Below are 19,166 nucleotides of genomic sequence, written 5' to 3' on the forward strand. Positions count from 1 at the left end.
GACACTAGAACTAATTAGAGATTTCAGGAAGTTTGTTGAATACTTAGTCGCTTGTAAGAAGATGTAAGTAAACATAAGATATCATGTACTGATTGTTTTACAATAGCAATCAAACATACAGAATATCCAAGTACTAATAATTCTGAAAAATAAAAGGAAAAGAAAGAACAATTTTATTTGCTTATATAGGTCTCAAATCAGCTTTGGTTTAGAGGAGTGCCTGGAATTCTACTTATAGTTTTAGATTGTCCAATTCCTCATGGAATCTTGAATTAATTTTTAAGGTGAGGTCCTTTCCTCACCCCAAAGCCTTTACTGACTCGCTTGGCTGGCGGCACTGTGGCTCAGGCATCGGGTAGCTAACAATAAAGTTAGTTGTTCACACACATTATCCATTCCTCAGGAGAAAGATGAGGTCATCTTCTCCCATAAAGATTAATAATCTCGGGAACTTTAAGGAACAGTTCTATTCTGTCTACGGGGTTGCTAAGAGTGGTAAGGTAATACTAGTACATGGCAGTGAGTTTGGTTTTGCTTTGCAACCATGAATATATACATATTGCATTCTTCACTGCTTTGGGGTAGCTTTTGTAACAATTGATATGCAAATAACCTTGGTTTAATTCTCTCTCCCCTTAAGTGTCTCCCACCCTGCTGCGTGTTAAAATTAGGCTCTGCCGAGACTTGCAACCCTGGTAACAATGACGGAGCCTGGTAGACAAGAGCGCTCAGCACATACTAATTACCTAAATAAAATGATTGGCTTAATGTCCCATGTCATCTCTAAATCAAAAGTAAACACGTCTACTTGCTTCCTTCATTCTAAATCCTTCTGTCTTGAACCCCACTTAATAATTCCAATGAACATCGCTTTAGCCCTTACATGATTTGGAGTTCTCCAAGACTGTGAGTTCTGAGGCTGAGATCATGTCTTTTTGCTCCAGAGTGCAGCACACAGAGCATGCACTTAACAGATGCTTCCTAGCCGACTTGCCAAGTGGCCATCCAAGACCTTTTTGGTCCCCAAGTAGAACTAAGATGTAAATGATTGTGCTGGAGAATTAAAGCTGACTGCCAAGTTCCTAAGCTTGTCAAGCCTTCAAAATCTCTGAAGCCATTAAGACTTTATGAAATCAGATTAGCAATGGCAGTGCAGCAAACTATCTCAGATCCTTTAGTCATTTAGATGTTATCCTCATAAAACATGTTTTACGCGCACAGCTTCTCACCGTGACGTTGTTAGACAATTAAAAACAAGACATGACTGCTCTGGCAAAGGCATCCAAAAGTTGCCCTGAGAAGTGAGAGTAAAATAAAGCAAAGGGTTTGGGTATCAATTCTGGACCTGAAGTTACATAAGAGCATAGCACAGATGGAGGCCATACTGCTTCTGCTACCAAGCAGTGCTCCTCACTCATCTCAGTCTAAATGTAGGTCATCAAGAAAAGTTAGTAGCTCAGGATTAATCAAGTGGTCTACAAACAAAGCTAATTTCTTCATGAAGACATGTAATCACTGTTAATGTCTAGTTTGGGGCAATATCAGGGAAGTTGACTGCGAACAGATGGCAGTACCTCAATGGATGATACATTACACCTGAGGTAGTTACATAATCTGGTGTCAACTTGAGAAGGGGTGGAGGTTAGCCCGTCAATCAGATCACAGCTTGATGACCTCATTTGGAGACTCTACAGAGATAAATAGCTCACTAGAGGCCAGACTCACATTCTCTGCTTCATCTTCCTGCTGACAAGACACATGGAGCTACCTGATGGAGCTAGAGCCCTGGAACTGAAAGAGTCACATGGAAGCCCCAGCCAGTGCTGAGATGCTTCTACTGCCACTGGATCCACAAGACTTTCCACCCACTGGCCTGTGCTCTTCCTGCATTCAGCATCATTGCATGCGTTGCATGAGTCTGAAGAGGAATTTACAGACTGGTATCGGATATATGGGCTGATATCAGACTTATGGACTTGATCTGGACTGGCTGGATGTTTTCTTAATATGCAATTGCTCTTCATATAAAACTCTTTTGCGTGTCTATGAATTTGTTTCTCTAGCCAACCTAGACTAACACAACACCACATCGATAATACTCCAGGGTAACTACTTCTCTCCATATTTTTAAAGGTTTGTCTGTCTTAAATTTGAGGAAAATATAATCTTCTGAACTACTCAAAGGTGTACAAGTCACAGAGGTGAGTCAAGATCAAAATCATTCCCATCAAGAGGACTCTGATTCATATCCAACCAAAAAGCATAGTCGAGTTGCCCCTGTGGGTATCAGAGGTTGTAAAACTTTATGGAAGCAGAAAGCTTCATCTTTCTCCGGAGAAGGGAGTAGTGAACTCAAACTGCTAGCCTGTTCTTAGCACTACACTACCAACCACACTTGCACTCCCTGGTAGCACATAGATTATGACTCATAGTGACCACATAGGATGGGGTAGAACTGCCCATGTAGACTTCAGAAACTAAATCTTTATGGAAGTAGAAATCCTTATTTTTGTTCTGATGAGTGGCTGGTGGTTTTGAACTGCTAACCTGTGGTTAGCAGCCCAAAGCACAATAACATGTCCCTTTCTGGTCAGAAGAGTGAATATGCCTGGTGGCCAGCTAGATTGGGGGCAAGCATTGGTTTGGCTAACCTTGGTTGTTAGTTGGGTATAAATTCAACGAGCAGCCGCTGCTTGGTAAGTAGTTTGGGGACAACTAGTCTGTGGAAACATTGTGATGAAGAAGACTAGAGAGCTGTGACTGGAGGCCTAGACTGCAGGTGGACCCAATCTTCACTGCCATCCACGGCAGCCTATGGATTTTTGAGACTGTAACTCCTTTTTTTAAAAACGTTTTATTAGGGGCTCATACAACTCCTATCACAAATCCATACATATATATACATCAACTGTATAAAGCACATCTGTACATTCTTTGCCCTAATCCAGAGACTGTAACTCTTTATGGGAATGGGAAGCCTCATCTTTCTCCTAAGGTGCAGCTGGTAGTTACGAGCCGCTGTCCTTCTAGTTAGCATCACAAAAAGTAACACATTACACCACCAGGCTCCTTCAGACCCAACATGAGATCTAACCATAAATCTTTACACATTTCTAATCTATGAAGTCAAGAAGTAAGGAAATGTCAGGTAAATTGGTGGTAGATGTGGGATTAAAGCCCAGATTCCAAAGACTGGGTCTTTTCCTCTTCATGTTAATCCATGCCCATTCTTACTACTTGCTCGGGGAGGCCACAGGGAACAAGGACAGCTCGGGGAGGCCACAGGGAACAAGGACAGCTCGGGGAGGCCACAGGGAACAAGGACAGCTCGGGGAGGCCACAGGGAACAAGGACAGCTCGGGGAGGCCACAGGGAACAAGGACAGCTCGGGGAGGCCACAGGGAACAAGGACAGCTCAGGGAGGCCACAGGGAACAAGGCCAAGTTGGTTGGCAGCAGTCAGAGACAATCTATGGCCAGCACATCTGTTTCTGATCCGCCTCACACTGTACTGCGGTTACAGTATGCGAAGGACCCCAGTGGGTCTTTCAGCACTAGGAAGAGCATGCTTTAAGGGGAGAAGATAAAATGCTACCATGCTTAAAATTATATTGGGAAAAATTGGGTGAGGAACTAGATAAATATGATAATTCTGTAGTTATATTTAAGAATATAAATTAAAATTTTTTCAAGTATATAGAAGTATAAATAGCATTAAAATATGAATTTTACATTTGAAAAATTATATAGAATGCATAAAATAACTATATCTTCTATGTATATACAAAAGACATGTATATTACTAATATATATATAACTACACATATATTTACAAATATACATAAACATGGAGAGAATACATAGAAATCAAATTGACTTATATGTGGGAGGAGATAACACAGAAGCTCAATCTCACCAGTCAAAACTAGGCCAAGCACTGACTACGGACCAGATCATCAATTGCTCATATGTAAGTACAAATTGTATATGAAGAAAAAATTTAAAAGGTCATGAAAGTCACAATATGACCTTATTTTGAGTATAACCCACCTGAATTGATGTGATTGAACTATCCAATTGTATATGTGAATTACATGCTAATGTCAGAAGAGGTTTTGAAATTCACTTTTGATCATAGAGTAGCTAAAGCAAATGAAAGAAATTATGATGCATCGCAGAACGTTCCTGAGAAGACAGCATGTACTTGGGACATGTTATCAAGAGGAACTGGTCCCTGGAAAAGGACATTTGCTTGGTGAAGCACGAGGGCAATGAGAAAGAGGAAGACCCTCCCGGAGGTTGATCGACCCAGGGGCTGCAACAGTGAGGATGGCATGGCTCAGGGCAGTGCCAACAGAGTCGCTATGAGAAGGACCCAACTCAGTGGCACATAATAGTCACAGACCCAGGGGGAAGGGAGGAAAAGGAAGCAGGTCAACAGAGGAGATAGAGCAGAGATGAGGAAGGGTAAGAAGAAGGAAAAGGAAGGAAGACAATTTGAAAACCCACTCACTCTCACTGCCATCAAGTCATTCTGACTCGTAGCAATCTTATCTAGGTCAAGGTAGAACTGTTCCCAAGGGGCTCTGAGATTGTAACAGAATCTTTGTCGCCTATTCCTTCGTATATCGTCTATGTAGAGTTCTTTTAAAAAATCATTTTATTATGGGCTCGTACAGCTCTTATCACAATCCATCCATCCATCCTTTGTGTCAAGCACATTTGTACATATGTTGCCATCATTTAAAAAATATTTCTTTCTACTTGAGCCCTTGATATCACTTCCTCATTTCCCCATCCTCCCTCCTCCCTCCCTCATGAACCCTTTATACACACACACACACACACACACACACACACACACACACACACAGACATTTCCATGTCTTATACCAACTGCTGTCCCCCATCATCCACTTTTCTGTTGACTGTCCCCCTGGGAAGGGATTATATGTGGATCATTGTGAGCAGTTCCCCCTTTCTCCTCCCACATTCCCCTTCCCCTCCTGGTATCACTAATCTCATTATTGGTTGGTCCTGAGGGATTCGTCTGTCCTGGATTCCCTTTGTTGCCAGAACTTATCTGTAGCAGTGTGCATACTCGGGTCTAGTCAGATTTGTAAGGTAGTATTGAGGTCATGATAGTGGAGGGTGGGCGGGGGGAGGACGCATTAAAGAACTAGAGGAAACTTGTATGTTTCATCAGTGCTATACTTTACCTTGACTGACACATCTCTTCATTGTGATCCTTCTGTAAGGGATGTCCAATTGTTTACAGATGTGCTTTGGATCTCCACTCCAATCTCCCCCTAATTCACATTGATTGGACTTTTTGTTCTGGGTCTTTGATGCCTGATCCCTGATGCCATTGATACCCAATGATCACATAGGCTGCTGTGTTTCTTCCATGTGAACTGTGTTGCTTCTCAGCTAGATGGTCACTGTTTCTTTTCAAGCCTTAAAGACCCCAGATGCTATATCTTTTCATAGCTGGGCACCATCAGCTTTCTTCACCACATTTGCTTATGTACCATTTTATCTTCAGCAATCTTCTTGGGAAGGTGAGCATCACAGAATACTGGGGTATTAGAACAAAGTTTTCTTGCATCGAGGGAGTACTTGAATAGAGGCCCAATGTCTGTCTGCTACCTTAATACTTAACATATAAATATTTGGATGTAGATCTATTTCCCTATCATTATATCTAAATATATTTACATATACACATGCCTTTATTTAGATCTCTATAAATGTTCTTTGCTCCCAGTTCATTCCTCTATTTCCTTTTACTTTCCTCTTGTCCATTTATCTTGTTCAATCTTCAGTTGGCTTTCAATAATTTCCACATTGCCCTAGATTCCACCAAGTCTCCTATGTCCTCCTCACCATCAATTTTAGATCACCTGTTGTTCCCTTGTCCCTGGGTTGGTTGATACCCCACTTCCTTTCTCCCACCCCTCCCTCTTCCATGTCTCCTGACTACTGTTGGTCCTGTTGTTTTCTCCTCCAGATTGCTTATCCCACCTTTTTATCTAGATAGACATGCAGAGACAATAATAAACACAAAACAAAACAAAGCAACCAAAAACCTGAAGAGTTCTGGTTGTGCTATCAGGTAAATTTTGGACTGCTCACCTCATGGTTGGCAGTTCAAACCTACCAGCTGTTTCTTGGGAGGAAGATGAGGCTGTGCCCTCTTGTAAAGATTTTCAAACCCACTAAAGGGTGGCTAGGAGTGGGCGCTCACTCAGTGGCTCAGGGTTTGGGTTTTGCATGGATTAATATTGATCAATGGGCAATGTCAGTACCTGTGCTAATAGTAACTAATACATGACTCTCCAATTATTTATTTTTCTCTTTCCTGGAACCTAAGCAACAGGTGTACTTGCTCATAAAATCAAGTTACATTGTCGTTTCAGAGTAGACTAAAATATATATAGATAAATACAGTTATTTAGTTATAAAAGTCTCTCACTATGTATAACAACTTCATGTATCCCCTAGCAGTGAACACAAAACAGCATAAACTAGTGGAAAGTAACTTGAGAAAATTCCCAAAATAAAATTTTCAAAAAACTTAAACATTGGAAAGAAATGTAACAAATAGGTAAACCTCTAGACCCAAACATCCTTTCCCTGAATCAGTAAGCTGGTGTGGTGACTGGGGGGTTGAGATGCTATCTGAGATGCTGGTCCTCAGTATGCCCCCGCAAATCAAGAACATCACCCCTTCAGTCCCTACAATTTGTGAAGAACCTCTTTATTAACCAGCCTTCCTAAAATTCAAAAAATCTCTAATTAGAGAAGAAAATAAGAAAATGCAGGGAGGCCCCTTATCCCAAAGAAGAACCCCACATTTAATTAATTAAATAACTCTTTTAATCAATTAAGTAATTGGCATTTTGGAGTATTATTTCACATTGTGCTTTATTGTTCACATATATTTGCAAAAACCAGGGTAATATTCTTGTTGTCAGTTGACTTTGAATTGATTCTGACCCATCTGTGCAGGGCAGGTCTCCGCCACAGACTTTCCAAGGCAGCCTTCTTTGGGAAACTGAATCCAGGCCTTTCTTCCGAGGCAGTTCTACTTTGGCTTATAGTCAAGTGCTCACCCATTGCAACCATCCACGGATTCCTATGTGCACACCAATGCAATCCATTCTCAACAATAATATTTGTTGAGAACATCTTTGCTAAGGAAGTGAATGACTTTCCATTTCAATTTTGTCATTGTTCTAGACACTTTTTATATCTTTACCACAAAAAACAACCCTGGGAAGTAAGCACTCTTGTCCTTCATTCATTGATGAGAAAATGGAAGCACAATAAGGTTAAAGCAATGTGCCCAAATCACCTACTGAACAAGTGGCAAGGTTGGATTCTCTCCAGAGAATGCGGTTCTTGAATGTTCATGCTAACCCTTCCTCACTTTGAGATGTTGGAATGAGGGAACTCCCGAAGAGCTTTAGAGAGGAGAACAGCAAGGGCCAATGTCTTACTGAACCCCAATGTCCTGGGCTGTGGTGAACACACACAGAAGGCCAAGATGGGGTGCTTCAAACCTGACATCGATGAGCACCAAGTCAAGGGTCACTATTTTTTTCTTTTTTAAAATCACAGGGTGAAAACATTTAATCACATTCCAGAACTACGTAGCCTGAACTCCAAAGAAATAACCTAGCTATTATGGCAACCTACAGGAGCCCTGGTATCATAGGGTTTGGCTGCTAAGGTCAGCAGTTTGAAACCACTTCCTACTCCCATATAGAGTTAGTGTCGGGGAAACTTACAGAGGCAGTTCTACCCAGTCTTACAGGGTTGCCATCAGTCTGAATCAACTAAATGGCAGTGAGTGGTTTTTTGTTTATTGGGGCCCTATAATTCTGCAAGCAGCAACCACACAGAGCAAAGAAATGAACAGCCATGACCATTAGTTCTGTTTTGGGTACTAACTCTTTTGCCTTCAGTTTTTGAGGCTGCAAGATGTTGTGAAATGTGGAGTGGGTTTTAGTTACCCAAGGGTCCTACAGATTTTATAGCCACCCAGCACTTTTGAACACACAGTCATCACTCTTGGGGAGTGCAAATTTCATTGGATGTACACTCCCAGAATAGACCTTAACAAGGATACCATCCTTATTTTGCAATCTAATCTTGATTTATAGTTCTTGTATTCTTTTACCTCCAGATAAGAGCCAATTAAAGAGCCTATTTTGTGCTTGATAATAGAGTTTTAGTTTCCATTTTATGTACTCAAACAAAAGGGAAAGAGATATTATGAAACTCTCTTGTGCAACTCTCATTGGAAATTATGAGGGAATAGACATTAATTGATGAAAAATGAGACCTTTAGTCTGCTAATTTTGTGATAAGCCATTCGCCATTCTAATAAAAATCATTTGTCATCTCCATGAAGGAACATGATACAAGTCAAGATAAACCTAACTGCCAAGCAAAAGGGCCTCGTCCTTGCCAACTGGAGGTGTGCATGAAGATTCTGGTTAGTTGGCCTGTTCCTGAATGTTCATTCACGAAGCAGCAACACTGTGTGAGGTCTGTTCTCGGCTGCTCCAAACTCAATAAAGTTATGCCTGTGAAGTGACACACCAAAATATACAATGCTGTGAATAGAAATTGTGGCATAAGTGTATTTGGCCAAAAGTGCTGTCCACTTAAATAGTCATTTACAAAATGCCACTGGAGCCTATCTTGTGAAAAACAAAACAAAACACAGAACAACTTCAGCCTTCGATATAGAGAAAGCACCGCTAAGGACTGACCAAGCTGGAACCTGACCCCCCTTTTCGCTGTGCATGGATAGGATGTGTCGATTCTGTCTCTATAGAATTCACCTTAACCCAATACACTAACATTTACCACAATGCAAGCACTGTGCTAGACCCTGTTACAAAGATGTATAATAATGAGCATGATCTTTGCTTGTTCATAATGATACTAGGATGGAGGAAATTAACAAGAGAATATATAAATGAATAATCATGATGAAAAAATAGAGAAAAAGACACACCAAACAAACAATCCCTCCTGTTGCCAAGGGTGGAGTCATGCTTTTGGCTCTACAAATGGTATTTAAAATAACAGACATTATTCTCTCCTGAAAACCTGTTAGTAAAACCATTTCAGTAAATGGATATCCCATACACCCAATTACTCATGCCAGAAATCTATGTGTCATCTTCAATTTTATTTTCTACCACCTCCCATATTCAATGCCACAGCAGCCAGCCCTGGAACGTTACCTGTAAACTAGACCCTGAATCCACCTGCATCTTTCTAGTTCAAGCGGTCTTTGCTTCTCATCCGAATGCCTGCAACAGTTTACCAATTTCCACATCGTAGTCAAGAAGTATATATTTTTCAAACATAAATCTCTCACACAAAATCTTCTGAAGGCTTTTCACTACACATGAAATAAGACCTAGTCTTTTTTCTTGACCTTCATGATCTGGTTCTCTATGCCCTCTCCAACCTGCATGTAATGCCCCTCTATCCTCCATCCTGTGCTCCAACCCAACTCACATGCTTCCAGTTTCTGGAATGTGCCAAGTGTTTCCAGATCTCTGCCTTTGCCTGTGATGTTAACTCAGTCTGGAATGCTCAACCCTCTTCTTCACAGGTATCAGCTCACATATCATCACCTTGGAGAGGCTTTCAATGATTTCCCCATATCAAGTAGATCCCTCTGCTCCTTCAGAATCTCTATTTCACAGTATAGGTTGAGTTATTGAATAGTTATGTGAAGTTATCTATTTGCTTTTGGTTTGGCTTGCTTTTTTATATCTGTGTCTTTAAATAATAATAATAAACAACACCTCACTGTCGAGTTGATTTGAACTCTAAGCAAACCTATAGGGAGGACAGCATAGAAATTTCCCTATGGGTTTCCAAGACTGTAACTCTTTACAAGAGTAGAAAAGCCCATCTTTCACCCTTGGTGGTTTCAAACTGCTGACTCTGCAGTTAACAGCCAAATGGGTAACCATTATGCCACCAGGGCTCCTGTGTATCCTATGGAGACTATAAATTCCATGATACACAGTCTATTGTTCACCAGAACCAAACATAGTAGCTGACACATATCAAGAGCTAAGTAAATGTTTGTTGAATGAATGAATAAATGAATGAAATTCTCCATCAGTTGCCCCACATATTCAGCCCACCCACTGCCATCAAGTCCATTTTGACGCAGAGTGACCCCTGTAGGGTTTCTGAGACACGGATCTGTACAGGGGCAGATGGCCTCATCTTGCTCCATGGAAATGTTCCGCAGAATGGCTTCAATGGTCGGTGTGGTATTCAGAATCTCTCTGCAGCGCTGGCCCATCTGCTCTAGGAGAACTATGCTCAGAGGAGAACATGGGTATGGAGTTCCTTGGTAATACAAGGGGAAAAGTAACAGACTGGGGGACCAGGAGCTTGGCTTCCAGCCTTGTATTTGCCATGTTTTTCTTGTATTAACTCAGGTAACAAGTGGCATAGTGTATAAAACGAAGTCCATCAAGGGATTAAGAGACCAGGCTCCAGAGTCATTAACACCTGGCTGTAAGTCCTGTAGTCATCAATTATTAATTAATGGTGTGACTTTGGGGTCTGTTATTTAGTATGTCTGAGAGGACATTTCTCCTATAATTGCTGGGCATTTGAATGTAAATTTCTGGGCACAGTGTCCAGAGTATAGCAAGTGCTCAGTAAATGCCTGCTATTAATAGTCTAGGTCGACAGTTTCCTCTGATATATGACAGTTTCCTCTGACAGATCCTCTGCTCTAGATACGATAGATTTAGGAAGTCATGTTGCTAATGGTAGGATGAAACAAGTGAAAGATGGGAAAGATATCTGAAAAGAGTAGAAAACAACACCTGTCCACTGTGAAAGCTAAGATTATGACATCAGCAATTACTGACGGGCTTTACTATGCCTTATAATAGATGCTGAGCCACAGCAGTGAACAAGGTCTTCACAAAGGTTAATTTCTCATAAAGGAGACAGTTAACTACAGCAGTACTTCAAGTACTGAATAAAGAGTTCTTAGGGCTACTCTTTTTTTTATTACCACTAATATTTGACACTGTCAAATACTTTAATTTTCGCCAATCTGATGAGTTTCAAATGAGTTCTCACTATGTTTTAATTTATAATTCCTTGATTATTGACATTAATTTGTTTAATTACCATTTGAGTTTTCTCCTCTTTTTGATGAACACATTTCATCATATTTTTCCCATTTTTTGTCTCCTTTATATGTGGGCTACACAACCCAGTTTAATTCATTTTGTTAGTTATATGTGCTGCAGATAATTTCTCTTAGCCTTTGGCTTTTCTTTTTGCTCTACAGTATCTTTTGTTCTCCAGAATTTTTAATTTTGAAAGTAATTTAATTTAGGCAATCATTTCCCTTTAGGTTTTTTTTCCCTTTTGCATGTTTTTAAAATTTAACAAAAACGTATTTTTCAAAGCCTAAACTTGTGTAAATTTGTTCAAGTTGAAACACATTTTTTTAAGTTTTCTTATCTAGAGATCTAAAAGAGTTGTAAATATTTGCTTTGCTTTTCATGTTTAGAGCTTCCAGTCCACCTGGAAATATGGTCTGCTGAAGGTATTTGTTTATTTTTCCAAAAGAATAATGAATTGCTTTAGCACTTTTTTGGACATTTGTTGCCATCATCATTTTTTTCATGTTTTTAAAAAATCATTTTATTGGGGGCTCATACAACTCTTATCACAATCCATACATACGTCAATTGTGTAAAGCACATTTGTACATTCATTGCCCTCATTATTCTCTTAGGACTATTCTAGTGGATGTTTCTTGACTTTATGCAGAAAGCACGGGGTATAGTATGGAGAGGGGTAAGAGAGACAGTCAGAGATAGCTTCCTGAAGAAGCCAAATTTCTTTGAAGAAATGGAAAGGACCGGTATCAGCCAAGAGAAAGGCAGACCCAGAGAACGAGGAGCTTCTGCAGAAAGAAGGGCAGATGTGAAGACCGATGATGGGAAGAAGCATGATGCTACTAGAGTTTGATACACCTGCAGTAAGCCCGTCTGCAAACACAAGTGATGATTTACCATGCAGTTAAGAAATGAAGGTGAAATTCTTATATTGTCTTGAAATAGTCTTACAAAAGTATGAGACACTATAATTTCTCAGGCAAACGAGTCTCACTGCTTCTACATTTCATTGTGGTGAGTACTATGTCTCCAGTATTATAAATCCAGAGGTTATTTGGATAATATAAAATTTTTTTTGGATACTGAATACTAAATTATATAGAATTGACTAATGAGCTAATTGTCCAGCCTTCTACTTCATTCTGCCTGTGTGTATATTTCAAGTGGTATAGGAAAAATAGATTCCTTTGTTCATATTTACTTAAATCCACATTATATTCCTGTTGAAATTAACCATTAGATTTTTAATTAGTTTTTCAAAATGGATCCATTGGTTTAGTTCATTTACAAATGAGGAAAATACATGTACCAAATATAGAAAGCATTAAGTCCTTTAAAAGTTTCACTTAGACAATCAACATTACCTGCCAATCGCATAACATCTTTTCGCACTCATCCTGTAATCACAAAAGTAGAAGTGACAAAATCACTTAGAAAACTCACCATCATTCCTTAATGTTAGTGGCGTGGGCGGCCCCAGAACCTTGTGGTTGGTTACCGTGTTGGTAACCACGCAGGTGTAATTCCCAACATCTGATTTCTCTACTTTGGCAATATACAGATTTCCAGTCTCTTGAGAAACGAAGCGACGATTATCCTGATAGGAAGGGTATTCATTGAAGATCCAAGCATAACTCAGCTCTGTAAATAAAAGGAAACCTCATTATGACTAAACCTTTTGAGATTGAAAATTTACTGTATTCATGAAAGATATGGTTAAGTTAGAAATCCATACTAGTACCCAATGACCCTTTTAGTCTGCTAGATTGAAATAAGAAGCAATCTTAAGTCTTTAAGTATTTTTATTACTCTTTTTCTCATAAGTCAATATAAAAGACTTTATTTCTAGAGAACTAGAAAGTTCACCCACAGTTGTTTAAGGGTTTTTAAATAAGCATGTGTCATTTGTTAAACGTGTATCATCAAATGATGCATTGCATTGGGAAAATTTAAAAAGATAAATTATCACTTTGATAACTAATGTGTGTCTGAACCAACCCATAGTCTTTTTAATTTCCTTACATGCATGCAAGAGCTGGATGGCAGAAAAAGGAAGACAGGTGCAGAGTCAGTGAATTAGAATTGCATTGTAAAATAATTCCGAAGATACTGTGGACTGCCAGAGAATGAACAAATTGGTAATGGTAGAAACACACCCAGAATGGTCCTTAAAATTGAGGATGGTGAGATTTCAACCCACTTTCAGCACATAGCAAGCAAAAACTATTGCCAGTAAAGGAAACCATGTTTGGTAAAGCAAAGCATTAGCAAAAACAATGGAAATCCTCATTGAAATAGCCTGGCATCATAACGATGGACCCAAACATACCCACCATCATGGAGAGGAGACAGGACTGGGAAACAGTTTGTTCTGTTGTGTACACACACACACACACACACATACACACACACACATATATATTGCCATGAATCAGAGCAGATGGGACAACAAAGCATGTATCAAGCATAATGCAACATTCAAATTATAGACACAAAGAGTTATAATGCCAATATAACAGTGCTGGAAGCTGCCATGGAATGATTTTGATCATTTATTTCATTGTAGATAATAATCATCATAGTTGCAGTTTCCAATACATCATATAGGTCTCCATTTTTTAATGGAGAAACTTTGACACAACGAAACAATTCCAAACTCAGCACTGGCTGCAGACAAAATAGTTCTCCAGTCTCAGTTCAATCATGTGGCAACGTTTTGTTCTGACCATTCAAATTCTTACTTTCTTCCTACTTGTTAGGTTGAATTTACTTTTTCTTTTTTGTGAGGTAATGGTTTATTGTTGTAGTCAATGCTTATATTGACTGGCTTGTTTAGTTCCCAACCTTAAATCTACACTTAAAAATTGGCTGAAGAACTATTATATCTAAAGGGGAATGAATATGTAGTAGAGGTGAAAGAGCAACATTTCCCCACATACTTGTGCAGAACATATGCCAGTGGATGAATATCAGAGTCAGTCATAAGGTGTTTCTTTGGACATTCTCATTTTTCTTAAAACGAAATCTTTTGGGAATGAGCACATGAGTCAATACTTTCACTTTTGGAGAAGTTTCAATGACAGCAAGCTTAAATAATCTGGGGCCCTGAACCATTGCGCTCCAAGGAAATCACACTCTTCCAGCTCTAGCCATCCAATGACTCCATCCCCTTAAAATATGCTTTCCCGATTGGTTCAAGGCTGCAGGCACAATAGACTTACCAATGAAAGATACTTGCCAAGTTGCCTCACTTTATCTGCCAAAGTTTGATGGGGTAGGCAAAGGAAAATGAGATACACAGGGAACCCTCTGCTGCAGAACTAGTTGGCTAGGCTATTGTATAAATGCCTTAACTGTCCTTGGGAAATGGCAGAAAGAACACTTGGGTTTTGAATCATGAACATAAATTACTGTAAAAGGCATTTTTGTTGTCTAACACTTCAATGAGTCCCAATTGTAATTGACCTCAACAAATGAATGTGGAACAGGAGACATTCTGCCTTGGGAATCCACAGCGAGCCTACCAAGGAAGGGTCATGTGAGCTGCTTTCCCTTCGTCATCTGACATTTGTGTGACATTCCTACATGCACTATTTTAGATGGCTATAAGTATGTTTATATGAGAAGAGCTAATCATTTTATTTACACGTGTGCATGTAATTACAAGCAACCCATGCCGCTGTCAAGAGGCTACTCAGTAGAAATCAGCAAGTGAATCTCAGCAAGCTAGTGACTTCTTCCAGAAACTGAAATCTGGGAGGAGAAAAGCTCCTACAAGCCGTGAAGCAGTCTAATCAGATATCACCGCCTATAATGACCAGAGACATTCATTATCTCCAAGCACACAATCTGCTACTTCTTACTCACTCAGGGGTGTGAGTTTCAGGCAAACTGAGTAATCTCACAGCCTTCCAACGTTCTCATAAGAACAATGAAAGAACACAGCCTCATTAGCTGTAAGAGAGTTTTCCGTATACATTGCATCTCCAAAGCCACCTGGTCAGAGGTAGAAAGCAATTTACCAGCCCAATCTTAATCAACCTGTAACTTGGTAGGTAGCTGGAGAGGGAGTTGTCCCTGTCCCTGCCAAGGTGCCCCTGCAGGAGAGCCCAGTCAGCCAAGCAGGCTAGAGAGAGAGAATACACAAATTCAGGCCTTTGAGACCGGAAGCCAGGACACCTGGGAGGGCCCCAGTCTAGGCCAGGTGAGCTTAATTCAGCCACTGGGGTCAACCAGTACTGTCAACCACACCTCCCAGTGGTTCGAGACCACCCCCCACTCTTCTTTTCCAGCTACTCCTCAACTGGTCTGGTGGCGGTTTCTCCAGCCTCAGGCTTCCACATGTGGGGGTGAAGTGCCCTGAGGGGGCCTGTGTCATATCAGAGACGCCTTCTATCCTGTATACAAACTCACTTGGATCACAAGCCAGGCTTCTGTGTGAATTCATTTTAGTATGAAGCCAAGGACAGGGGTATTTCACCCGAGGAATCTAACAACCTCTCCCAGGAGATTTGTATTCAAATAAATAAAATCGTCTCCCCACCGCCACCCCTGCCCCCACCCCCACCCCTGCCCCAGCACACCCCTCTGCCGGCCTGACCTTTCTCAAAATTGTTGTTTCCTTTAGCTAGTGGTGACAAAGTTCCCTGAGTTTGGAGGGAGAAGGCTGGCTCAAGCATTAGAAGTCACACAGGCTGTAAACATCTATGAAAAGCCTCCTGCTTATTTTTTTTTTCTAATTGGAGGAAAGAAACTACAAAAGATCAGAGTTCAAATCTGTGCTATATATAAAAGAGCCATTTAAGCTTTCTCACTTTCAACTTCTTAATAAATAAAAGGAGGACAATGCAGCCACTGAGTGAGGATTCTTCTCTGTGAAGACAAGCCGAAGTGTGCAAAGGGCTGTCCAGATGTTAGTTATAATTGGGGCTGCATTTCACCGGGATGATCGTTTTAAAAGGTACAAAAACAGCAATTAGCAATTTCAATCTCTTACAAATAAGTCAGTTGCTCCATTTCACTGCTCTTGTGTTTTCAATGATTGAGTGCTTTGCTGAGAGATGCAAACGACCTTGTGAGTGTAATAGGAGCACCTACTGTTCTATGGGGCTTGGTTCTCGGCTCTTCCCAGACACTGCACTTTTCTCACACAATTATGAAGGTTTGCGGTGACTCCTGTCAAGCAAGTCAATCAAAGCCATTTTCCTTACCTTTTTTCTTTATGTCACCTGTGCTCATGCTGTGTTTCTGTGGTAGAATTTTGTAATTCTCACAAAATTTCACATTGTAAATAACATTGCTGCATACCTAATAGGTTTGGCAGTTCAATTTTATGTCAATTTGAGAATCCCTGCTTGGAGGCAGGGTGGGGCCCAGCCTGTCAATCAAGTGGTAGCCTGATGATGATTCCTTGGGGCTGTGGCCTTTTCTATAAAACAGACTGGGAACTGCTTCTCGGTTTGCTTCTTTGCCATCCTGCTCGCTAAGGCTCTGTGTCTGTCTCCAGGTACAGCTCCATGTGGGTGCCCTGAGCCTGAGAGGTGGCAGTGCCCTGCCATGTTGACACCAACCTGTATCCAGCACCTGCACACTCCTTCCTGCCTGTGACCTCCCTGCTTCCGATTCAAATGTCTGCTTGTTGTGTCACTGGCCTTCAGCTCAGTGAGTGTGAAGAGGCCCCTGGCTAGCCTGCGAACCACAGACTCGAGTTGGACAGAGCTGGGATGTCTTCTTGCTGTAACAAGTGACTTGCTAATGTCAAGTTACTTCTTGAGCATAGCGTCTCTCTAGACTACTCAGCGGAACTCAATAGGCTACCTACCAACAGCACACGCCGTCCGGTGTTTCCGACTCCAAGTGACTCCATATAGGCTCTTCTGAAGCTGCAATCTTTACAGAAACAGACAACCCCTTCTTTCTCCTGAGGAGTGGCTGGTGAATTTGACCAGCCAACCTTATGGCTAACACTTATCCTGTGGGATTATAGAGACTTTTCCCCAGCTTTGTCTCCCCAAAGGCATGTCAAACATTAGAGACTATTTGCCAGCATGTGGTGGGAGGTCAGAGGCTTAGAGATCCTCCCTGAAGGCAGTCAGTTGCCAGACTACAGTCTGGTCCCACCACAAGTAGGACTCACTCCTGCTGTTAAGGACAATGGGCTACTTCTCCTTAAAGACTTGTGACCTTCAGTCTGGTCCCTGTAGGTGGGGTTTACACCCTACTGGTAATGGTTTCTATGGAGATTCAGAGAAGAGGTCAAACCTACTCAGTGACATCCAAAGTTAAGCTGCCATCCTGAATCTAAGATCTGCCCTTCTTGTCACATGTATACCCCCAATCCCTCCTCTTCCTATTGCGGGTATATCTCTAGACTGTCCCCCTCTCATTGCTGTATAACCTAGAGTGCAACCTCTTCCTGGGACGTATGTCTTTACCTGTAATGAGTGGCCTTGTACTCCCAACAAAGATATATAAGCCTTGGTTAGCAATAAAAATCCCTCTTGGTCTCTCATTGCCACCTCCCCTCTCTGGTTCTCTCTCCCTTTTTCCCTTTCTCCTTGTCCTCCTCCCCTCCTCCTCGCTCCTGCCCTGCCCTCCAGTCTCCCATCTCCACATGGACCACAAAGAGGGGCTGAGGTGAGCATGCTACTATGAAATGTGTCTGACTCCATTATTTCAATCTCTCTTCTATTTCTCATACTATGAATATATATATACACTGTGCAATTGCGCCTATTGAACCCACAATTAGTTGTGAGGGGGCTGGCCTTTTCCCCACAATATTCCATATTTCCACCAGTATTTCTTAAAGGACTACAGTACAGTGTAAACATAACTTATATTCACTGGAAAACAACAAAAATTTTATGATCCGCTTTATTTTGATATGTGCTTTATTTGTGTTGGTCTGGAACAACAATTAAAAAATTTTCAAACTCCATCCCTTGGAATATCAATTCCTATTTAAGGGATGTTCTTGGTCTCTTCTCTCTCCAAATTTAAAAGACCTGAGAATATAATGTGGAGAAGCACTTGAATAAAAAATTTTAGACACATTTAAAGGTATTATCCTTTCAGGATATAAGAGAGATTTTATATGCCCCTTTCCCTGAAATTGCTCTGAGTGCATTTAATACCTCATCTTGCTTTCTCTTTCTTTTTAACCCTGAAAGCAACTACTTAAACAAACAAACAAGCAAAAAATGAAAAACCACCAGAGTTGCTTCTATAAGACAGGGTAAAACTGCCCAGTGTATTCCTGAGACTGATTCTTTACGGGAGTAGAAAATCTCATCTTCTACTGGCCGCTTCAAACTGCTAGTTTCCTGGGTAGCAACCCTGTGTGTTTTCACTATATCACCAGGGCTCCTCAAGCATCTTCTAACAGCTAAAAAATTTGGTTTGGGAAACCATGGACTCATGACTTCAATTGAAGAAAGCAACGAAGGGCAGTAGATGATTCCTAATTGTATTAGTTTGGCTTGGTAGAACATCATTAACCAACCAACCTATTCCGATGGCAGTGGGTTGGTAAGACAGGGCAGATTTGCCCTTTGGGTTTCTGAGATTTTCTCCTGTGGAGTGACTAGTAGGTTTGAACTACTGACCTTGGGAATTACAACTCAGTACATAAACCACAACACCACCAGAGCTGTACTGTTAGGTGCCACAGAATTGGTTCTAAATAGGGACCCTATGTACAATACAAGGGGCTATAACCGCCCCCCCAAACTGGATTTTACCCCCCAAAGCTATGTATTTACTTTTTTTTTAAACAAAACAACTTTATCACCTTCAAAGTATTTTCCATTACACTTAATACATTTGTCAAATCTGTGGTTCCATCCTTGGAAACATTTTTCAAAATCTTTGGACAGCTGTCAACGCTTCCCTTGCATTTTTTTAAACTTCTTATATATCCTCAAATCGCTGTCCTTTCATGTCACTCTGCATTCATGGAAACAAGACATAT

The 19,166-nt window shown here is 40.7% G+C and overlaps 1 protein-coding gene across 1 annotated transcript in view; it reads right to left on the reverse strand.

The window, feature by feature from the left end:
- The window catches only part of CNTN4 (contactin 4), a 626,036-nt gene that overhangs the window by 260,139 nt on the left and 346,731 nt on the right, over positions 1 to 19,166 (reverse strand). Inside the window, exon 5 of the mRNA XM_075549881.1 lies at positions 12,638 to 12,835. Coding sequence (XP_075405996.1) covers positions 12,638 to 12,835 — 198 coding nt within the window. The remainder of the gene's footprint in view (positions 1 to 12,637; positions 12,836 to 19,166) is intronic.

This window comes from Tenrec ecaudatus, chromosome 5 (genome assembly GCF_050624435.1).
Source record: "Tenrec ecaudatus isolate mTenEca1 chromosome 5, mTenEca1.hap1, whole genome shotgun sequence".
Taxonomy (NCBI): Eukaryota; Metazoa; Chordata; class Mammalia; order Afrosoricida; family Tenrecidae; genus Tenrec; species Tenrec ecaudatus.